The 24,171-nt window shown below is 45.3% G+C and overlaps 1 protein-coding gene across 1 annotated transcript; it reads right to left on the bottom strand.

Moving 5' to 3' along the window:
• Nucleotides 1-813: 813 nt before the first annotated feature.
• Nucleotides 814-4,530, bottom strand: RTP1 (receptor transporter protein 1). Its single transcript, XM_040481058.1, has 2 exons — nucleotides 3,707-4,530; nucleotides 814-2,505 (listed from the first exon to the last, which is right to left on the bottom strand). The coding sequence occupies exons 1-2, from the start codon at nucleotides 3,976-3,978 to the stop codon at nucleotides 1,986-1,988; spliced, it is 792 nt and encodes a 263-aa protein (XP_040336992.1). The 5' UTR covers nucleotides 3,979-4,530; the 3' UTR covers nucleotides 814-1,985.
• Between the last annotated feature and the right edge of the window lie 19,641 nt (nucleotides 4,531-24,171).

Below are 24,171 nucleotides of genomic sequence, written 5' to 3'. Positions count from 1 at the left end.
AGAAGGCCTTATACCAGGCAGTGCAGGTGGACCACTTGGGAGTCTTATTCCAATTCAGATGCTCAGGCCTCATGCCCAGAAATTTTGATTCCGTTGCACTGAAGTGGAGGCCGGGAACAGACATTTCCTTAAAAAGCTCCCCAGGATTTCGAAAGCACAGCCAGGGCCAGGAACTTCCTCAATAATAAGCAGGGCTCTCTGGGAGACAAGGCCTGTCTCAGTGCCCACTGGATCCCAGCACCCAAATCAGGGCTTGTCAGACAGAGGGTGTTTGGGGTACTTGGCCTGGATAAAGGGATGAGCACTGTGTGAATAAAGCAAAGGACGTCGGCAGCCAGGTGCTAGAATTACAGCAAGGGCAAGGGTACGACCGGCCTTGGCCTGAGTCCCCTGGATGACTGACTGAGCACTGCCTGCATTCTTCCTGACCTTCATGATCAGCCCAGACCTTGAAGCTGGAGCTAGATTAGCCTTATATGGGAGCCCAAGAAAGGGGAAAGAAGGAGACAGGGGGCGTCTAACATATCAGGGACCACATATCAGGGACGTTGTAGTGAGTCTCAAGCACACATTCATGACTACTAAGCCTGATTGAAGATATACAGTCTTTATTAAAGTATCCCATCTTTATATAAGTGGCCCTACTCCCTCCACCACTACAGATGGTGGCGACTTTCCATTAAAAAGGGGATCGGTAGGGGACACAGGAAGAATCAAGTTGTTAACAGAGGCGAGGTGAATGAGGACCCTCGAAAGTGCAGGGTGGCATCCCATCTCCTGCCTTCTGCCTCCCCCCAAGCCCCATCCATACCCGTACCCTCAGAAAGTCTCTCCTCCCACCCCAAACCATACGCATCCCAGTTTAAAGTGATATAAGGTTCTCTCACATATCTATGCACTTCTCTATGGGTAAAGCACTTCGTGTCTTTAATGTTCCCTCTCTTGCTAATGACACCCCATCCCTGTGGTTCTAGGTGGACAGCTAATGGTTGGTGAGAGGGCCTATGCATGGCCAAAGTAGGGAAGCCTCTCAACTAGCATATCAGCAAGGCGCCCAGGAGGCCAGACCCCTACACTGGTGTCATGACCATCAGAACTGCTGAAGAATCGGTGAGGCTGGGTCCCTGAACTCTACATACTCTTCATTATAACAGAGCGTCATATATTTGTTTCCTAGGGATGTTGTGTCTTGTGTCTAACACTCTACCTTCCGAACCTCCCCTAAATTCTCTGTCAGTTCATAAGCCATGGGTGGGAAGCCTCGTCTATGGAACTCTACCCCAACCACCATCTCTGAGACAGGCAGGCCTCAGAATCCATCCTGAGTGGAGAGAGGCTGCTGGAAGCTGGGGGTCTGGGGAACAGAACCAAGGAACCCTGTGCATCCAGCAGCAAAGGGACAGCCTAATGCTTCCACCTCTTCTCTTCAAGAGAAAGTTCTGCTGTGTGCAGGGAGGCAGAGTTGTGGAGGAGGCTTCTCCATAGGGGCCGGGGGGTTGACAAGAGAGCACAAGAATGAGCTCATCACTGTGGAAAGGCCTTTTGAGATCACCAAGCCCGGTGATGGTCAAGCTTTTTTTTTTTTTTTTTTTTTCTTTTGAAGCAGTTGAACCTATTTGCATCCACAACTCTTAAATGCCACTCCAAGATGTTCTGATCAAGGCGAGATGAGGAAGTAGGAGCCAGGAATGGGCAGTGTGACCAGGATGGGAACCCTACTCCCCCGGCCTACCTTCCAAATCCAAAAGTCCCTGAGCAACAGCTATGCAGAACTTGGGGGTCCTGGGTTTCACTTCAGAAACCCTTGATTTTATGGATGGTAAAGACGTGTGATTTGCCCAGGGTCCCCATGGAGTCCGTGGCGGCACCGGCACTAGAATTTAACCCACTCCCACCCCAGGTCTCTCTTTGCCCCCTCCCTCCAGCTGGCTGGCCCCCACGGGCCTTGGGCCGCGAAGAGTTCCCCTGCGCCCACTAAGGGAATCTTAGACAGAGCTGCGGAAGGAGAACTGCAGGTAGATGATCAGCAGCAGGACCGTGGCCCAAAACAAGCACCAGGGTATCGAGCAGAAGTTGCAGCCAGAACTCGCCTCCGCCTGTGGCTTGGTGGGGCTGGGCGCCCGCGAGAAGGTGTAGGTGGTGGCCTCTTCCTCCAGCAGCTTCTCGCTGGGCTTCCAGTGCACGATGCCCTCCTGGCAGGCCTCGCAGAACTCGCCGCGGTGCCGCCGGGTGTCCTGGCGGCTGGCCACGTGGATGCGGTACTGGCCACCGGGCTCCCCGTAGCACTGCTCGCGCAGGCTGGTGATGAGGTTGTCCACCAGGCTCTCGATGTTCTCCTCCAGCATGCTCGACTCGTCCAGCCGCGCCGTGCCGCACTCGTAGCACAGCTGCTTGAAGACGCGCATGCGCACCGAGCCCGCCCGCTGCTCGCGGTCCAGGTACATGTGGAAGAGGATGACCACGTGTGGCGACTGCCAGGTGTGCCAGCACCAGGAGCAGTGGAACCTGCGGGGAGGGGTTGAGGCAGGGGGGAAGGACTGTGTGCTGCAGAGGCCCCTGCCTCCTGCATCCCAGTGCCCTCAGGCCTTGCCCTTGGGGCTTTGGCTCTGGGGATATTTCCTCATCTGCAAAATGTTCAGGGGGCACCAGATGAGTCCTTCCTGCTCAGACCTCTTTTAAGTCTCACGGCGGGGATGGCCCGGACCAGCTGGGAAACGCACCATCCGTCCGCACAGTCTTACCTGTTAACACTGACTGTGAACAGGCTAGACCCAAATCAGGAGAAAAATGACACCGTTACTGCTGCTGGGCCTCCACGTGCACACAGCCAGAGTCAGAGCCAGTAGCCAGCACGGAACAAGTGCTCAATAGATTTTTCTTGAATTGAATTGGATGGACTGAACCAGGGCAGGAAGTAAGGCCTTGCTTCTGACCCCCACGCTGCACCATGGAGCCTCCCCATCTTCTGTCCCAAAGGGAAGTCCTGCATAATAGACCCCTGGACAAGAGTGCTGGAAAGTCATCTCAGATATTGCTGTACATCTGAATCACTGAGAGACCTTGTTGACATGCAGGTTCTGATTCAGTAGGTCTAGAACGGGACTGGAGATTCTGCATCTTTAACAAGTTCTAGATGATGCTGGTGCTGCTGGTCCACGACCCACAAGGTAGGGATCTAGTCTAACCTCTCCTTTCGCAAATGGGGAAAGTGAGGTCCAAGAAGGAAAATGAATTGCTCAAGGGCTGTGGAGCTCATAGTAGAGCCAGTTTCTAGAACACCTCATGTGTTCAGTATTTTATATTAAGTCAGGCCAAATTAAATAGATTGAAATTCAACTGTCCCAGGACCAGAGCACAGAACTCAACGTCCATAGACCTTGAGCCCCCCGTCTCTTGGTTTTCAACCCATTTAGAGGATTAAAATCCGAAAATATGTAAAATGTCAGAGGTTAGAACTAGTAAGTATGTCCCACCTCTTCGTCAGAAGCAGTAGCTAGGATTCAGAGGGGGAAAGTTACATAGGAGTGCAGAGGAAGAGCTGGAATGAAACTCCAGTATCCCACTTCCCAGTGAGGGACTCTTTCTCTGCCTCCCAGTCTATTCCGGCCCAGCGAGACTGACCCTAAGCATCTGGGTTCTCTATATCTCTGTTTCTTCTTGGAAGGTGCCCCCAGCCTGCCAGGCCCCTACTGCCCGGGCCACTCACCTGCCCGAGGCATGCAATTCCAGGTACTGCTTCCAGCCAGGGGCCAGCACGTTGTGCTTGAGGTTGGGATCTATGATGAGGTCCCAGCTGTCGGCCGGCTTGGCCTCCTCCATCTTCTCATAGAAGACTTTCTTCCATTCACCTGTAGTCACGCTTTTACACATGGTCTCGTCAGTGGCAAAGGAGGGCAGGCTCCACTTGAGCGAGAACACGGAGAGCGAGGGCAGGTGTAGGGCAGGGCAGCGCAGTTTCCACGGTCTAAAAATCCTCATCGACAGGACCGGGAGGAAGCAGGACCCAGCTCCCTCCTTTGTCCGCAGTGGAACCTGTTTCCACAGCAACCAGGCAGGGCGCCAAGAGACAGAGCTTGGGGAGGAGGGACTCTTCAAAGGGGTGTTGGAAGGCCCCGAACTGAGGCTGCGGAGGCAGGGTTTGTGGGTCTAAGTGACCTGAGGCAGGTGGGGGGCCTGAAAGGAGGCTGAGCTTCAGGCCATCTCACTCTGGCCTGTGAAGGGCATGCAGAGGCGAAGACCCGGGAGCTGGCTCAGCCTCACCTCGCTGCCCCTGGAGGCATCATCAGCATCTGGCTGCTATGGTAACCATGATGCCTTAGGGAGCCAAAGAGACCTTAGGGATGGGACGCTGTGGACCTGTTAATAGACGCAGCAATAATAATAAACTCTCTGCACTCCCACCCATTTGTGACTGGCATTGGGCCATTTACAAAAACTATTGGCAGTCCTTTGACCCACAATCGTTATTGTCACTCTACAGATCAGGAGGCGGGACTCATCTAGCTTATAAATGGCAGAGAGCTCATATTCAAATCCAAGTTATTGAGCCCATACTCATTCATTTAAGTCATTCATTTCAAACATACCCCTGTACCAGGCTCTATGCCAGGTGGTAACTGTGTATGTACCCAATAGCCAGAACGCAACGGATCTGTACTTGGACAGCCTTGTACAAGAGCAACTGCCTTTGCACAAAGGTGGGTACCATTGCATCAGCCTGGTAGGAGGAGAAGAGATGATTTTCAACCTGATGATAGAAGACGAGAGCAATATACGTGGGGGAAAACAGCCTTTATTCCTGGTGCCTCTCCTGATATTTTTTAATAAACTATTTTCCTTTATAAAAGTCCCAGTTTTATTTAGAAAAGTTGGAAAATATAGATAAAAGCAAAAGTAAAACTCTTGCTAAAACTCGTGTTCAAAATAATCACTGTTAATATTACAATATATGCATCCTGACTGCCACTTATCTGTGCATGTGTGTGTGTGTGTGTGTGTGTACACATACACACACACACATTCTACATGCCCCACTGTGATCTATGTTTTAAATGGCGATATATAGTGAATATTTTTCTAAGTAATTAATATTATTCCATCTTGTGGGCTGCCTATATTCTGTGATCTAGTGGAGCATAATTTATTTAGCTACTCCTCTATTTGGGGGTACTAAAGTGTTTTTTTTTTCTAATCTTTTATAATTTCATTTTTGCTACCTATTTGTATACAACTTATTGATGAAGTTCATGGTCCTGCATTCTAGATCTCACAGACAGTGCCTCCTGCAGCTGGAAAACACATCTCTTAACTCTACTCTCTGCAGAAGCTCAGAATCTGAACAGGTTCTTCAAACAGTATGACTTATGGGCAGCCTGCAGATCCTGGAGTTTGCAGATGAAAAAGAAAGGCCTAAAATTCCCATCTGGTACAGGAGACCACCTTCCAAGTGCTCCTCCTGCCCCTGCATGAATGCTTGATGCCTTGACATATTTTATCTTAGCCTCAGTTTATTCACCTTGACAATGGGATAACAAGGAAGCAATATCTGTAGAGATGAAAAGCAAGGGCTCTGCAATCACTTGCTTTGGTTGTTCTTGTTTGTCTGATTTGCAATTCTCTTATATAGGTAGCAATTCTCTCTCACAGGTAGCTATTCTAATATATTTAATGTGTGTCATTTTGTTCTGGCAAAACATGTGTTTTCATGTGAACATATTTTTTAATTTGCATAGAAACAGCAATCACTATATAGCACTTACTAGGTATCAGACATTATCCTAAGTGCTTTATACATATTAATTTATTTCATCCTAATAACAACCTCCATAGGTAGGTAACAGCAGCAGCAGATCCATTTTGCAAATGTGGAAGCTAAAGCAGAGAAGCCCAAAATTCAACAGCTAATCATTAATGGAACCGGGATGGGATCCTATATGACTGTCCCCAAAGTCCCAGCTTTGATCAGCTTTGTCCAGCATGGGATCTAGAACAAAATATTCACAAAATAAACGTCTTTCTACCTTCTCATCACTCAATATGGCCATTCCAGACTCTGAGGATTGAAGTTCATGTCTTTCCAGCAAGTGGTTCACTAGAACCTACCGAGGCCACAACTCTGGGGAAGAGGGGTGAGGCGTATTTGACCCGTCAGGCTCCCTGTTACTGCTGTAGGGGTCCATGGACCCCCTGATGCCCAATGTAAATATTTTAGAGCTGAAATAGAAATTCGTCTTGAAATCTTACCAAAGAAGATCTAGTGCATAAAGCCATCTGTGTGAATACCATTCCTGTGAAGCCTGTAACCAATTGATGACAGGCACCCAGGTGCAGTGGAAAGAGCACTGAACCCAAAGTTAGGAGATATAAATGTATATCCCAGTTCTGCAACTGGCTGGCTTTGGTTCCTCGGACACGTCACGTCTCTTGGCCTCTGTTTGTCCATTTGTTCAATGGGGAATTAAAGTATATGGCAACACTAAGGTCCCCTGTGACGATACCATGTACAGTTTCAAAGAGCTTTATACTTATAAATTGGAATCCTTCAAGTACAGGAGGGAAGATAGAGGCCACTGGATGGAGGAAGGAAGCTCTTAATGAGGCATTGTGGGTAATGCCTGGCTCAGGGTCTGTCTCCTCAGGGGCCACTACATAACTGAAGAGCTCTGGGGAGGTGTCACTCTACCAGTTTTATACTGGACACGGTAAGAAAGGCAGAATTTAAATCGTAGCCACTGAACCTTAACACTGGAAAGGATTTCTTTTTATTAAACTTTTTATCCTTCAAGTCAGTATTCTTGTCTCTGAATTAAGGCAATCAATGCCCAGAGAAGTGAACTGACTTAACCAGCCTCAGAGGTGTGTTGGGAGCTGTCTCAGGTTGTAGCCATAAGCCAAGGTGAGAACAGAGGCTGAGGACATTCCCAGAAAATATGTGAGGTTGAGGGAAGCTTGTAAACCTCGCCCTGGAGTCAAAGCATATCACCCAACACCAGGAATGAATTCTCTAGAAGCATTTTGCAGTTGTTGCTATAGTAAACATTATGATGAAAAACAAGAACATAGAAGGTAAGAATCACCAGAATTGTGTGTGTGTGTGTGTGTGTGTGTGTGTGCATGCGCACACACACACGCACCAAGTGTGTATGTAACCAGCTGATGCAATCCCCATTGGCACAAATTAAGTTTAATTTAGAACTTGAGCTTGCTATGCAGAGGCCAATGTAATACCTCCTTCTGTATAGCAGGATGTTTTCTCCAATAAAATAGTACTTCTATCAAGATAAATAAGCCTATGGTATTCCAACTTACTCTTTATCAAATGACCTCACTGAAGGTCAGCCTGCAGGCTGTCTGGGGCACCAGTACCAGAAGCTGCACTTCTACTCTGCATTTCTCAGTTTCCAGGAGCAAAACCCCTGCTCAGGGTGTCTGACAAGCCCCACCAGAAGAGAGATGGATTTCACACCAGGTAGAAGGTCAAGGGGCCCGAAGCCCCATATCTGAGTGCCCATGGGGAACAGGTGCAGAAGGCGCAAGGGCATGAACACTCCAGCCCAGACTGGCCAAGTCTGCACCAGAGGGAACTCATGGGTCATAGTGACTCATGCTTCCTTTTACAGTGCAGCCACCCATGCCTGGCTAGCCTTAGGACTTTGGTGTCCACAGCCTTTTCATTTTATGCAAAACTTTTGCTATTTCCTGTAGACTCTTCGCCATTGTTTGACTGAATTGCATTTCAGACATCTGGGACCCCTGCTTCTGGAAGCAACCAACATCTGGTATGATGTGGTACAACACACCTCTGCACATACATCCACATCTTAGTTGTAAATATGATACTCAGTACATATCTACATATAGAAACTCTCAGAAACTACAGGAGAGAAATAGTGTTAGCGAGAACTGTGCAGAAAGGATGGGAACGAGAAAGAGAAATGGTAGGTCTGCCATTATGTCACTGACTTGCTATGTGACTTGGCCTCTCTGGTCTTCCATTTCTCTGTCCAGGAAATTGGTAGAATTGTAGCACGTGTCTGTAAGTTTCGTCCTTGCCCTAATAATTTGTGGGCCCCAAATTAATAACCTACCTGTAGCTCTGGTAAAGACAGGCTTTCCCTCTCCAAAACCCCCCTAGAGCCTCGGAAACATGCAAGGAACAACTCTCTTTTTTCCCAATGAGGACATGATACCATGCCCATAATTTTTCCTTACTAAAGCTTTTATGAACAAATAAGGGTGGTGGGCTGTCTAGAATCCTTCTCAAATTGTTAAATGACCAAAGTTATAAAATAACCACCCTCTAATCCAGACAGCTGTAGGTTATATCTTTGCCTGGCAATGAGTGTTCCAAGTTTTTTCTGACTCCAACTAGACTCAGCAGGGTCTAAGAAGGATGCATAAATGTGGAAAGCAACCCGTTTTCATACTTTAAGGCCACTTTAACCCCCCTGAGTTAATTGCTTAGTGTGGTTCTCAAGCTCCCCCATGACTGGGTCTCAATCTAATTCACCAAGCAGAGCTTCCACTACCTTACCCTTTCTCAACCCACCTGACCGATGCCTCTCTACTCCCAGAACAGGTTCTGGAATCCCACCTCTTCCTTTGTCCTTGATGTCTCTTCCCCCTGAAATGCCTGAATCCTGTCTTCATAGAGCACCACTTTACTCAGCCTGGTATGCTTACTCCCCTATACTGGGGCCGAGGCAGGGAGTTCCTATGTTCTCTATAGCAGCCCACATTTCCGTACAACAGCATTTATAAGGATGGCTAGCATTTATTGAGTGCTTACTATAGGCCAAGCAGGCACCCTGTTAAAGGTTTACATTTTATCCTCACATCAAATCTATAAAGTAGGCTTTTGTTTTTCTGCTTTTTATGGGTGAGTCAAATAAACCTTGAAATGGTTCAACAATTTGCCCTGGGTCACTTGGGCAGCAGGTGGTACGGGAGGGATTTGAACCTGGGTAGTCTGATGGCAATTCCTGCTCTCCTAAGCACTATGACATGTAATAGTAAATGGTGAATAAATGTTAGTCATTGTTATATCATCTCTGACTTGAAATGGGCTTTAAAGATCATCTAGATCAACTGTGAATCCCAAAGAAAGAATCTTCTCTCTAACCTTGTCTGCATTTACAGCTTCTGCTGAAATATCTTCTGTAGTCAACTTATTACTTCCTAACCTACTTGGTTTTGACAAAGCAATGTCTTTCATTAAACTTTTCCTTTCAATGAGGTAAGCCATCTCTTTCCTGTTTCATGCATATAGTAATCTCAGATTTGCCTTCTGGATCCATATTAACTAAGTGCTAGACCCCACCCCACCCCACTCCATGGCACCCTTCAGATCCCTGAAGGCGGCAGCTATTACAATCCTTAAAGTTCTCAACCTCATCTCAAGGCACCAGCCTCAGAAATGGCTTTGTGACTAAACTTCCATTAAATATAGGATGCTAAAGTTATGGGGTCTCCAGGGAACACCTCCATACCTGTAGCTTCCTGCCATCTTCGAGGTTTTAATTCATGCAAAACATCTCCAGGGAAAGGCCTCTTGGGTTTTCTTTCCACTCCATTCTATGCTTTATCACAAGTCTTTAAAGATGCTTACGTTGAGAAATCAGCACTTCCTTATTCAAAATAATCTGGGGCTTGACGACCTGCACAGACTTTAAAGTATAGGTGACCCCTGAACAACACAGGTTTCAACTGCATGGGTCCACTTACATGCAAAAAAAATTTTTTTATAAATGTAAATACTATAAATGTATCTTCTCTTGTGATTTTCTTAAAACATTTTCTCTTCCCTAGTTTAGTTTATTGTGAGAATACAGCATATAATGCCTATAATATACAAAATATGTGTTAACTGACAACGTTATCAGTAATACTTCCGGTCAATAGTAATCTATTAGCAGTTAAGTTCTGGGGGAGTCAAAAGTTGTACATGAACTTTTGACTGGGCAGGGGATAAGCACCATTAATCACCATGTTGTCCAAGGATGAACTTTACTTCAAAATGACTCCTTCTGTCTACATTTTAGCTGCCCTACACCTCACATCTACCTATCAAATCTAGTGTTTCTCCCAGGGCCAGTTCAAAGCTACTTCCCCCAGAGAGACCCAGATCCTCCTCTGAGGTTGGTATCTCCCTTCTTAATCTTTTTCTTGATCCTTTATTTTTTGGGTCATTATCACTTTGTACCTTGTATGAAGACCGAATCCGTATCTGACCCTCTGTCTCATTCATCACTGTGATAATGAATGAAGGAGTGTATCTGGTAGATGGTTCTAAAACACCTATATTATGTACATCCCTAGATAGGACTCCAGATCGCCCACCCAGATTCTCTCCTTTCTGTAGCTGCTCCTATTCCTCAGCTGGGAATATTAATGCTGATGGCTCACTGAGAATTGCCCTTCACCGTAGACTCCCCAAGGCCAATGACTGACTGATTCAAGGATCCAAAGGCCTGCCCCCCTTGCCTGATCTGGGACAACTCTGAAAGGCTATCTCAGTTTCCGAGTTCCCCTTAGGATCAGCTGAGTCTCATTTGCAACCATATGGTGTGACAGTATCTTGTCTATCTAACCCTCCCTTCCACACCTCCCCACAGGTGTAACTCCCGAGAGCACTTCCCAGTAAACGCTGCATGCAGCTCTCCATCTCTGCACCTGTTTCCAGAAAATTCAATCTGAGGCACCCTTAGACTCTACACAGGGTCACTGCTGCCCCACACCTGGTGCATCTTGCCTTCTTTAACAAGCCTCAACAAGGGAACATGGATCCAAGGGACTCTGATGTAAGACATGATGTCAAACGCTGCAAAGAAGCTACAGGAAGAGATTTCCCCTGGGAGGCTCAGGACTGAGAGGACCTGGAACTTCAATCCCCAACAGTCCCTCTGTGACATGGGATGGAGAACAAGGGGAAGATTTAAAGATGCCCACCACGTCCTCGTTAGCAAGGACTACGTAAACCGAAAGGGATAAGGGGAAATAGGAAGAGTAAGCTTCAGAAGGAGGGAGGGCAGGTGGAGGGGAAGAAAGAGAAGAGAGTCTGGAATACTGAAGGACTGAGGAGAGAAGCAAGTGAGTCACAGGAAGAAAGAAAGAGAGTTGGAGAAAAAAGAAGGAAAGCAGAGTCTTCTAAAGCATGCTTTTGATTCCTATAGTAACTTCTTCTAAATTTGTATTTTTTTTTTTTTACATCTTTAGAGTATTATTGTGTTTTGTGGCTTCTTGTTATGGATTCCATTTGGAGTGGGCTTATATTTTTCTTTGGCTTGATTTGGTTTGTTTCCCTATTTGCTCAAATTTGAAAGAAATGCATGCAGGTTCGATATCTTCCAGCAGGCAGGTAGCATGGATTCCCCTCACTCAGATAACACCCTAGATGGAGGTAGGCCTACATCAGGATTGACTCACCCAGACTAAGAAGGAATCCTTCCATTTCTTCCACTGCCTCCTTGTGAAGAGGAGATGAATTTGAACCACCATGACATCATTCATTAAACAGGGACACAAAAAAGGGGTGCCTGGGTGGCTCAGTCGGTTGAGCCTCGGACTTCAGCTCAGATCATGATCTCGGGGTTTGTAAGTTCGAGCCCCGCATCAGGTTCTGTGCCAACAGCTCGGAGCCTGGAGCCTGCTTCGGATTCTGTGTCTCCCTCTCTCTCTGCCCCTCCCCCACTTGCACTCTCTCTGTCTGTCTCTCTCTCAAAAATAAATAAAACGTTAAAAAAATAAAAAAAAAAAAACAGAGACACAATAAAAAGAAGCACAGTCCAAAAAGGCATTGAAAATTAATTTACATTTTTATTGACATCTTTCTGAGAGATGCCAGATGGGGAATTACATAGTGTAACACAAAACAGGGTACCCTAAACTTCCTTGCCACCATCCACTTCTGACTTACCGTAGCAGATATTCCTCTAAAACTTTTTCTTTTTCTCTCTGCAAAACCACACAGAAACCCATCTCCTGCAGGCTTTCCTAAGTATCTCCCCAATAAAACCTATTGACTTACTAGTTCCCCCTATCTTTTACTTCTGTTGGCACGACGAAGGTAAATGGCAAGAGGGAGGGGCTGGGCAGAGCTGTCTCAGGAAACCAAGCCCTTGCGTGCACTGTCCCCAGGCTCTGATTTTCTGCCTGGCTGATTTTATATCTTGCACCAGGAAGAAACGAACACAGACTCTTCCTCTATTTTCCTCCCCACAAGGAATTGCATAGCCATGGCTGTGGTGACTTGGAGATGGGGAGTTTGCATGGCCTGCAGAAAGGAATTGGGGTGAGGAGTGTCAAATTTGCTCTCTGGTATCACTATGACTGCCTCGCTACTGTGTCACAGGTCAAAGTGAAAAGTTTGTCATGTTAAGCCCTTCCACATCTCACTTAGTGGGAAATTTCCCAGACATTGGCAAATGGTGCATCACCATCCTGAATTCCCGGTGCTATGGCAGTTGTGTCCTTTGTATGTCTCGGCACATTTCGGTAGGAAGTAGGGAGATGGCATATATCAGGGATGGTCAGACTGATGCTCTTAGACAACCATATTCTGCGAGGGGCAGTCAGCTGGCAGCATGAAGGGCAGACTGAAATGCAAAACAGCCAACTGGCCATCTCAAGGCCATGGCCATAGTCCACTCCAGTTAGGACACAACAGGAAGCACAGTGGTTAAGAACATGCACTTTGGAATCAAAGATTCAAGGCTCTACCACTTAACTGGGAGTGTAACTTTGGAGAACTTTGTATTCTTGAAAGCCTTGTTTCCTCATTTGGCTGATCTGGGGTGGTGGCAAGGGGAATAATGGTTCCTACCTCATAGGGTATCGGTGAGGGTAAATGAGATGAGTGCATCTGACTCTTGAACAATGTGGGGGTTAGAAGCACCAAGGCCTATGCAGTCAAAAATCCACACATACAACGTTTGACTCTGCAAAAGCTTAACTACTAATAGCCTACTATCAATTGATTGAAAGTCTTAGTGATAACATAAACAGTCAATTAACACATAGTTGATATGTTACTGTATTATATACTGTATCCTGACAATAAAGTAAGGTAGAAACAAGAAAATCATAAGGAAGAGAAAATACATCTACAGTACTATACTGTATTTATTTTTTAAAAATCTGTGTATAAGTGGACCGACCATGCAGTTCAAACCCATGTTACTCAAGGGTCCACTGTATATGGAAGTTTTACATTTACTTTGAAAATGTTGAGCTGAGGGGCATCCGGGTGTCTCAGTCTGTTAAGCGTCTGACTCTTAAATTTGGCTTAGGTCATGATTCCAGGATCATGGGATCAAGTCCTGAGTCAGGAGGGAAGGAAGGGTGGAAGGGAGGAAGGAAAAGAAATAAAATGTTGAGCCGAAACCAGTAGTGGGTAGAAAAAGGGAGAGTTGTCTTCAGGGTAAATGTCAATATCAGTACAATAATAATCCGGTTCTAAACTTTGGGCAGAGAGAAAGCAGAATCGACCCAGGTTCCCAGATTAAGGCTGAGCAAACAACTCTGTGTCTGTTACTTCCCCCAGACTCCTGCAAATGGAAGTCTCGATCCTCTCTGGAAGAAAGAACCGTGAATTCAAGCCCCAGTTTTCCACAGATGGAGATGGACTGAAGAGAGGATTGCCAAGCACTGCCCTCAGTGCCCTCAGGGAACGGGTTCCCAGTTTAGCCCTCAAGGCCATCAGGGACCAGGCCAGAAGGCTGCTCTCCTACGAAAGAATCCTGTGAAGGGCATATGTAGCTGCTCCCTGGGCTCTGATCATGGGCAACTGACCTCAGTTTCTCCTTAGATGGCGGCCACACCCACCAACATTTTGACAACCTGGCCTATTCTGTGCAGCTAATGCATTGGCAGTGCTTGGAGTCAGGGTTTATTTTCTGTTGCCGTGTTTTTTCTTCTCTTTTGGAGATGTTGCCAGTGATTCATATAGTTTCATTTCAGAAGATCTGGATTCAAGCATTAGGATGTAAGCGGACATCTGGGATGACTCAGCCTTGCCTTTAGGTCTGCTTATAATTAGAAAAAGATATACCTACGTGGTGGGTACGTGGATGGGCTTCCAATGCTACCTGGGTTGGTTCACATATATTAATCGTCACATAAGGGATTTCACACTGACAGCCAACTTAAATCTCAACCCAGTATTCTCTGCAAACGCATTAGGCGTTTGTATCACGAAGACTCGACGCTATGGTCCACACAGGTCCATCTCTACACGGCAGTATGTTCAAGATGCATGCTGCAAGAGCCAAATAAGTAACTATAGAAGAATCGTATTCACTTACTTTTCCAAAAGGAGACAAAAGTGATCAAGGTCACAAGCTACAGCAGATTTCTCACATTCCTATGTTTCTTCCCCCCACTTCCCCCCTTCCAAGTCCCCTGGCACCCCTCACTTGCTACCTCTACCTTCCCACCACATTGCCCACCTCCAGCCTCTGTGGCCTCGGCTTGCTCACCTCCCATCCCTCTACCTTTCTCCCTGGGTAGCTTCTTCACTGCCCTAAAATCCTTCTTGACCCATTCTCACAAAAGGCTAGACACTGGCCCAGCAGTGACAAGTTTAGAGTGTGAAGGGTGGAAAAAGCATGGGGGGAGAGGAGGGAAAGGTTGACCTGGCAATGACGGCGTTGGCTTTCATGGGGCAAGAGGGAAGTATATGGATAATCCCTGATTAATATTCATTTTCACAATAGAGACTCATGCCTATAAATGATAGATATACAATCAAATGTATTTTATTCAGTGCCTTCTAAAGCATTATTATAATAATGAAAATAACAATTAATTCATGCCCAACTTTCTTGAAAAAGAGTTCAGAGTAGCTTTCAGATATACACAAAATACAGTATGTTCTACATTTTAACATAACCAAAAATACGTGACAAAATAATATATGCATTTCTCTTTGACTCAGCAATTCCATGTTTAGAAATCTATGCCTTACATATACTGGCAAAATTCAAAAATGATGTGCACAAAAACCATTTATTGCAACGTTATTTGTAGCAGCCAAAGACTGAAAACAACCTAAATCCTTATTCATAGGATAGATGAATAAAATATGGAACATTACCCAATGGTAGATGTTGAACAAAGGAAGGAAGATTATCTCCATAAGTTATGCAATCATCTCCAGTATATACTCTTATCTTTAAAAGCAGGAAGGAGGGGCACCTAGGTGGCTCAGTTGTTAAGTGTCCAACTTTGGCTCGGACAGTGGCTCATGGTTCATGGGTTCGAGCCCCATGTCGGGCTCTGTGCTGACAGCTCAGAGCCTGGAGCCTGCTTCAGATTCTGTGTCTCCCTCTCTCTCGCTGCCCCTCCCCTGCCATGCTTGCCCTTTCTCTCTCTCTCTCTCTCTCTCTCTCTCTCTCAAAAAAAAATTTTTTTAATTAAGAAAAAAACAGGAAGAAATTAAAAACAAGGTCAGGCACATATAGAGATTGCTGTTTTTGACCTAAGTGTGAGAAGTAAATATTTGCATATATTAAAATAAATGGAAGGATAAATAAAAAACCAAAGAGATTTCCTGCCTATCAGAGAAGGAGGGAACAGGATGGATCAATCATGAAAAGAAAAGCAACCGGACACTACATGCCTCCTGATGGAACGTTACAGGAATTGTAAAACACTAACTGTAGAATATTCATGTCAAAAAAATTAATCTGAATCTGCTCAGGCTTCAAGATCGTCTAGAGGAAACACAGGATAAGGAGGGGATATCACGAACAGCACCTCAAGAATGCTATCAGCAAAGTCCAAAACATGGACATTTTGAAAATGCAAACCACAAGACACATGGTTTTGTGGCACGGCACAAATAATAAATAAATGGCAAAGGAAAAATAAGAGAGGGGGGAACTATTATAAATTAAAAGACAATTGAGATCTACAACCAAATGTGATAGATGGACCTTCTTTGGATACAGAATGAATCAAACAGAAAGACATATTTAGGATGACTTGAGAAATCTGATTGCAGACTGAGTTAGCTAATTCTGAGGAATTGTTAATGATTTCATTGGGTGTGACAATGCCATTATGGATTTTTAAGAATTTGTCCAACCAGAGGGGAGGTGGGTGGGAGGATGGGTAAAATAGGCGATGGGGATTAAAGAGCACACTTATCAAGACGAGCACTGGGTAATGTACAGAATTGCTGAATCACTGTATTGTGTGCCTGAAACTAATTTAACTGGTGGCTATCCCGGAATTAAAATTAAAAACACAATAAATAAATAAAAAAATAACCTGTCCAAACTTTTTACACATGCTGAATGAAGTACATAAGGACAAAATGGCATGGTATTTAAGACTTGTTTCAAAATTCCCCAGCCATGAACAAAAACATAAAAGGAATCAATCAATGATGCCAATGTGGCACATCTCGATAACTTTAGTCCGGAGGCTAGATCCATGGAGGCTAATTGTACTATTCTCTCTGCTTTTAAGTATGTTAGAAATTTCATCCAAAACATTGTAAATCAGTAAAAACAAAAGCAGAGGGTAAACAAGAATAGAACTGTAAATAAGATGGATCCAGAACCGGAGTCCGTGCACAAATGAGTTCCAGGGACTCCTATACATGTGTTACAGGAATGGCCACAAAATTGGTAGCTGCCAATGTGAAAAAGGAAACAGGAGTCATGAGAAGGCATTCAGCGTCTATACGGCAGAAGCAAACAAGACTTTCAGGTACAGCACTGTTCCCAATGCTGAGTCCTAAGCAAAACCTCTCCTATGGGTCTTCATTAGAGAGCCACTGAGAGGTGCCCTGAAAGGCACCGTCCTCAACAACACATTCAAAACAAACCCGGGAAGGCTTCCCTGGGGTTGTGACTGACCTCCCGGGCCTGAACTTCACCATCTAGCTCTCTTAGTTGTGTGAGACTGTGACCCTCAGAAATGCAGGTAGGTCAGAGGAGGGAAGCAGTGTAGACATGTCACCCGCTCAGCGTAGACATAACACCCCCTCATTTCCTTCCATTTTCTCTGAAATGCTCTGGACCGAGGAGTGCTCTCTGCTCTTTCCCACTGGGGAGTCTTTGCCGAGCCTGTCGTTGGTCCTCTGCGATACTCTCTGAAAGAATGTCTGAGGATTGCATTGTTAAGGAGCCTCTATAAGGCAGAACTGGGATTCAGACCCCGGTCCCCCCACCTCGAAGCACAACACTCTGCATGTAACCAACACAGAGCTGGAAAGAGAGGGCGTGAGAAGAAATAAAAGTCAGGAGGGGAAGAAACGCTACATAGGGCAGAAGAGGCTGAAGGGCATCCCATACTTTGCCAAGTCCCAAGCTATGAAAAAGCCTCAGCAGCATTCCCTGTGGATCAGGGTCAGGGATGCTTCCTGAGGGGGTTGGAAAAGGACCGCAGAGAAGAGCAGCACAAGGCTACTCCAACTCCCTAAGTTAGAGCTAATGATGTCACCTACTTTGTCCACTTTTTCCCGTATCAGTCCCTGAGTCCACCTGTCACTGGCATTCTGCTGGAATAGGCTGATGCAGCTGAGGGTTTGACACTTGGATGTATCTGCCACCATAGAATCTATCCACAGCATTCCCATCCTCTATAGTAGACTGAGGGTTCCAGATGGTGTATATTAGGAGGGAGAGTGTCAGGGGATAATCAGCAGTCTCTGCCAGAGTCCCTGCACGAGATCCCAGGCCATCCTCACTCTGATCAGATTTTAGATGCTATTTCACAAGTGTAATTCAAGCATGCACTTAGAAATCCCTACCTGTTGTATTTACTTAGGGAATTGGACACCATTAGAGTCAAAAGACTCCAATATTACAAGGAGCTACTCGTATATCATGACCTTACGTCAATTAAATACTGTTTGGTCATCCTCAACCTCAACACCTAAAAATAAAACAGTATCTATTTATGGGACAATTAATTTTTTGTTAATTATTTGAGTGAAAATTACCTTACCCCAATGGTTAACTGAATATCCCAGTATTTGTTCAAACATTATTCTGGTGGTTTCTGTGAAGGTGCTTTTGGATGAAACCGACATTTAAATCAGTAGACTGAGTAAAGCAAATTGCTCTCCCTAATGTTGGTGGGCCTCGTCCAACTAGTTGAAGGTCTGAAAGAAATAAAAGGACTGACCCTCCCCTGAGTAACAGAAAATTCTTCCTGCCAAATAGCCTTCTAAGGCAGGCCAAACTAAGATAGGCCTTTTCATGCCTCCAGACTCCAGTGGAAACATCAACCCTTCCTGAATCTCAGGCCTACTGGCCTCCAGGCTAGAACTAAACTAGCGGCTTTCCTGGGTCTCCAGCTTTCTGACTCACCCTAAAGATCTTGGGATTTTCTGGCCTCCATAACTATATGATCCAATTCATTGTAATTAATTAATTAATTAATATATCTATATGTAGATATATATAGTTTCTGTTCCCCTGGAGTATGTGACTAACATAGTCTATAACTAAAGAATATGTATTCATAGCTTTATAATATGAAGCTATAAACATTCATATAAGTATGAAGCTTATGTATAATGCTGGAATCCATAAGGATGTGGAATAACATTTTATATATATCAGGTATCTATGAAAGGCCATTTGGATGAAAACCTACAAATATTTAAATAACTACACTGGTCAGCTAAGACATTATTACTTGTCTTATTCCAAAAAAACATTAAAGCAGTGTTTAAGAATAAATAATTCAATGATCAAATGGTAAAAAATTTACATCAAATAGGTGAGAAAATGTGGTCAAAGAGAAATCAAGAATAAAAAAAAGTAAGGTGAAACAGATCTGTAAGGTTATTCAATTTGTACTTCAAAAAGGAGATCATTTGGGTGCTGGGTGGCTCAGTTGGTTGGGTGTCCGACTTGGGCTCAGGTCATGATCCCGTGGTTCATGAGTTGGAGCCCCTCAGCAGGTTCTGTGCTGACAGCTCAGAGCCTGGAGCCTGCTTTGGATTCTGTGTCTCCCTCTCTCTCTCTCTGTCCCTTCCCCACTGGTGCTCTGTTTCTCTCTCTCTCTCTCAAAAATAAATAAACATAAAAAAAATTTTTTAAGAGGAAATTGTCCACACAATTGCAGCCATCTGACTCTCCTGAGCCAAGCCAGCACTTTGGATGCAATTGCAAAAGCTTGGTTAGTACTCTACCTTCTAATGGTGCATAACCAGGGGCGGGGGAGTGGGGGGGGGGGGTTCTCCTTAACTTTTAAGCCATTTAGATGCAAAAATAAGTTTCTTTAAAATTTTTCAATGATTTTCTTCCCAGCACACCAGAGAGGCATTTTTTAAACTTTTTCTTTTTTGGCCTGCCTTTCATGTTGGCAGATATAAATTCAAAAGCCACAGAAGCCATCTGAAATATTGATCAATCTTTAATGAGCTCAACTACCTGTGAGTGTGGATTACATTTCTTGAAAACTTCCTGATTGTCTTTAGTCATGATTTCTACATCTCCCCTCCCTGGTCTTAAGGCAATCTTTCCCAACCAAACCTCCAGCCCATCCTCTCCTACTAAGATCAGTCTTGCCAAGGTCATCAATGACTTCCATCCTGGAAAAATACAGTGGTCAATTCTCAATTCTCATCTTACTTGACTTCTCAATAGCATTTTTTTTTTTTGGCAGTTTATTGCTTTCCTTCTTTAACTATTTTTAAAAATAGTCTTCTGAGGGGTGCCTGGGTGGCTCAGTCGGTTAAGCATCTGACTTGATTTTGGCTCAGGACATGATCTCACAGTTCATGGAATTGAGCCCGGCAGCAGGCTCCATGCTTAGGATTCTCTCTCTCCCTCTCTCTCTCTGCCCCCTGTCCTTCCGGACTGGCAAGCATGCGCACACACATGCTCTCTCAATAAATAAATAAATAAATAAATAAACAAACAAACAAACAAACAAACAAACATTAAAAAATAAAAGTATTCTGAGATGCTAAACTCTCTTGGCTTCTCTTCCATCACATAGGCCATTCCTGCTGCTTCCTTTGCTGGCCCCACCTCCTCTTCCGGCTGTCTAAATGTTGAGTGTCCCAGAATCCAGTCCTCAGCCTTCTCTTCTCCTACTCACTCCTTAGGCAATCTCATTCAGTTCCATTTCTTCCATGATGACTCCTACATGGATACCTCCAGCCCCAATCTCACTCCCAGACTTACATACCACTGTCCACTGGATGTGTCCACTTGGATGTGCAATACGCATCTCAAGGTCAATGCACCCCAGTAGAACTTGAGATGGGCCCCTTCCCTGCCTACTCTGACCTCCACCCCTCCACTACCAGCTAAGCCCAAACCGGGTGTCGTCCAGGACTCCTGTTTCCCTCATTCCCCATCTGCCTGTCCTGGAGGCTCTGTCATCAAAATACAGCCTGAATATGACCACTTCCTACAATCTCCACCATTTCATCCAGTCCAAAGCTACCCCATTCCGAGGAAAGTGCGATTTTCTTACCACACCTACAGTGTCCTCCCTTATCTCTCCATCCCTCTTCTTGTTGCTCTGTCTCTTCTGCTCTTACCACACCCACCTCCTCACTGTGCTTCCAACACACCAAGACCTTTCCCACCTCAACAATTCTTCCCTTACTGTTTCTTTTATTTGTGCTCTTCCCCTGGACCTTCACATGGCTTGCTCCATTATTTCATGCATATTTTTGCCTGTCGCCAGCTCTGAGTGGCTTTCCGTGGACCAGCCCATTACCCTCTATTTCCTTACCATCTTCTTTTTAGTACTTATCACTAACTGGCAGATTATTATAATAGTTCTTTCACTCTTTGTGTATTAGATTTGCTTAGCTGTGTCATCTAGTGCCTCGAACAATCTCGGACTCAGTAAACATCAGGTAGATAAAAGAAATACACACTGAAATGAATTACTCCAGCCTGCTTTTACAGGAGGACTTGATGTCTGAATAATAATATTGTAAAAGATATTCTTTTTAAAAACAGTATTTTAGGCTTCCGAGACCCTCCCAACTCTATCCTGACGAATCTATTCACACAGAATTCCTTTCTGTCCTGGTGACTCAAACCTCAAGTCAGAGCTCACCCTGGTGCAGGTAAGAAAACCCTCTCCCTCTTCAGAGCCCTTTGCAGCTGAGAGGTGTGGTCTCCTCGGCCACCAGGTGTAATCTGAGCAAACTGGACTGATGAAACTCCAGCTGGTTTTTGGAGCCCTTCTTTGGCTTGTAAGGAGTAAGAAAAGATACACCCAGTGATGTTGTTATGGTGACAGTAAGACACCAGGGGGCAGCAAAACCAGCTATTTTTAAAGGTGGAACAGGTGTTCTGAAAACCACTTGTTTAGCAGATAGGATAAATGGTTAAGTACGTCCATGGTTAAGTACGTCCGTATGATGAGTACTAGGAAGCACTGGCAATGAATGAACTATAACTACAAGCAGTAACACGGGGGAATCTGACACACGTGATACTCAGTGAAAGAAGCAAGACTCAGAGGAATATATATGGTGTGATTCCATGTACTTAACGTTCAAAAATAGGCAAAACTACACTATATTGTTTCAGAAGAGTACATGGGTGGTCCAGCTATAAATAAAACAAGGAAATGATAGTCACAAAAGTGAGACTCCAAGGACATGCGTGCCTGTGGTCAGAACAGCACATAACAGAGGCCATGGATCCTAGAGATGACCTATTTTCACCTTTGCAGGAGTTACATAGGTGTCCAGTTCATAATTATTTGCTAAGCTTTATATTCATGTTTTGTGCCTTCCTCATATGTATGCTTATATTTTACATTAAAGGTATTTTCAGGGGCGCCTGGGTGGCTCAGTCGGTTGGGCGTCCGACTTTGGCTCAGGTCATGATCTCAGGGTCTGTGAGTTCGAGGCCTGTGTCGGGCTCTGTGCTGACAGCTCGGAGCCTGGAGCCTGCTTCGGATTCTGTCTCTCTCTCTCTCTCTCCCCCTCTCTCTCTCTGACCTTCCCCAGTTCATGCTCTGTCTCTCTCTGTCTCAAAAATAAAATAAAACATTTAAAAAAAATTTTTAAAGGTATTTTCAGGAAAAGGAAAGGGAAGGAAAGTGAGGGAGAACAGACAGATGCACAGAGATGGGTCAGGGATATAAAGAGATAAAGTAGCAAAGAGACACTTGGTTAGATAAGAAGAGAAGAGATATGCTGAGAAGGGAGTAAAAGAGAGAGAGGGGGACAGGTGAGAAGAAAGAGAAAGGACCAAGAGAGCCCAGAAAGAAACGTTTAAAGGAAAACAGTGTGAGGGAGAGTAACAAAAATCAGGAGGAGAGAGAAAAATAAAGAAAAAGAAGAGATCAAAGATGAGAGAGCAACAGAGATGGTGAAGAGGGTTACAGACAGAAAAAAAAAAATGGAAAGATGCAGAAACAGCTATCGGGAGGATAATTCAAACAGAAAATCCAGAAGGATAGGGGACATGCAATATGCCAAGGTCAGGGCTTGGCGGTCAACCCAGGACCTCAGGGAGGCTCCATCTTGCAGTGGACAGCAACCAGGATAGGATGAAGGCCAAGAAAGATGCCAGGAGACCCTAACACGGAGGGCCTCAGGAAGGGTTTTCATCTGTCTGATACAGGGCTGTGAAAGGTGGGACCGGGGCCCAAGCAGGGATGATGATCCCCAACAGCCATCAGAAGTACAGACTCATGACTTCACAAGTGCCCTTCTTGCCGGGGACTTTCTGCTGGTACTCTAACATGTTGAAGATATTCTGGATACCCTAGAGACACCCATGGCCTCCACGCTGGGGAAACAGGTGGGGCAGGTCAGGCCACATTCCATCCTACAGCTCAGAGAAAGATGTGCACTCAAAATTATACCATGAGTAGGTAAATCGATGAGTTAAACAGGAGCTTCAGCTCCCCTGCTCAGCACCTTATCACAACTTGCTTTCTCAGCAACAAAGACGTCTATGGTTTGAAAAAAATTCCAAGTGTTTTCAGGAATTGGAGTCTAAAAATGCCACTTGTACTTGTTATCTAGCCCTGCCTCCTCCTCTTAGACAAACCGTGCCTTCCCCACACAGGGAATTTGTCTAGAGGCACAACTCTGGGGACCCAAATCCCAACTCTGACTTGTGTTGAGAGGCCTTTCTCCTGGAGGAATCTAATCATAAATCTAGCTTAAATTCAAACCTTGGCTTCAGTCATGAAAGAACAGATTGGCCAAGGAGTGAGAGCCCAAGTGCTCCCAGAAGGAGACAGTTGACGTGCTCTCCAGGGCCATCTGAAGCTTTGTGAGGTGCCACAGGAGGATGTGCTGTCCTGAGCACGAAGCGGGGCTTCTGCTGGGAACAGGATTGTGAGAAACTTGAACCCTACTTGAACCCGCTGGGGGCTGCACCTGGCTGAGATGCTCCTTGGAGTCCACACTTGTAGCACCCTTTCCAATCAAACTTCATAGAAACACAGAAAGGTGTGTGTGTGTGTGTGTGTGTGTGTGTGTGTGTACACAGGAGAGAGAGTGAGAGAGAGAGAGAGAGAGAGAGAGAGAGTCTTCATCTGTAACAGCCCTGGGCCACAAGGAATGGTGTCATTAGTGGAGCAGAAATTTGAAGACAGTTTTTCAGGGAATGACATGGATAGGATGAGGTTGACCAACATCCTGACCAACTAGTCATATGTGAAAAGAGGGCTGGTATGTAAACGCCAGAGACAACTGAGTGAGTAGGAGCCTTGCCAGCACCTGCAAAGCCACCAAGTAGAGCGGAACAGCTGGGGGCAAGGGCAGGCCCCGGACAGCTGGGGGTCTGGCAAGAAAAGACGAAATAGAAAGGAAGTCCGTGGCAAGCAACAAACTACTCACTGCAGATGCAGTTATTACACACTGTAAGATTCTACAATAATTCTTGAGAGATACGCTACCCAATGCAAAAAAAATGGGGGCACCTAAATGGCGCAGTGGGTTAAATGTCTGACTCTTGGTTTCCGCTTGCGTCACGATCTCACGGTTTCCAGAGTTGGAGTCCCGTGTCGGGCTCTGGGCTGGGAGCACGGAGCCTGCTTGGGATTCTCTCCCTCTCTCTCTCTCTGCCCCTTCCCCACTAGAGCTGTCTCTGTCTCTCTCAGCATGAATAAACTTTAGAAAAGTTTAATAACCCGTATAACTTAACGGTGCTAGATGAGCTTTAGTGAGTAGCCATGTTCAGACTCTACACCAGGTGTAGTACGTGAATCATCTCA

This window comes from Herpailurus yagouaroundi, unplaced genomic scaffold, assembly GCF_014898765.1.
Source record: "Herpailurus yagouaroundi ecotype Mexico unplaced genomic scaffold, PumYag 159, whole genome shotgun sequence".
Lineage (NCBI taxonomy): Eukaryota > Metazoa > Chordata > Mammalia > Carnivora > Felidae > Herpailurus > Herpailurus yagouaroundi.
Note: the sequence above shows the minus strand (reverse complement) of the source record. Positions and strands in the feature narration are given on the sequence as shown.

What these genes read in the sequence shown, in the direction of transcription:
- RTP1 (XM_040481058.1), bottom strand. Translation starts at nt 3,978, where the DNA reads ATGAGGATTTTTAGACCGTGGAAACTGCGCTGCCCTGCCCTACACCTG. An exon ending in GAATTGCATGCCTCGGGCAG is followed by an intron (nt 2,506 to 3,706) that starts GTGAGTGGCCCG and finishes CCCTCCCCGCAG; the next exon opens with GTTCCACTGCTCCTGGTGCT.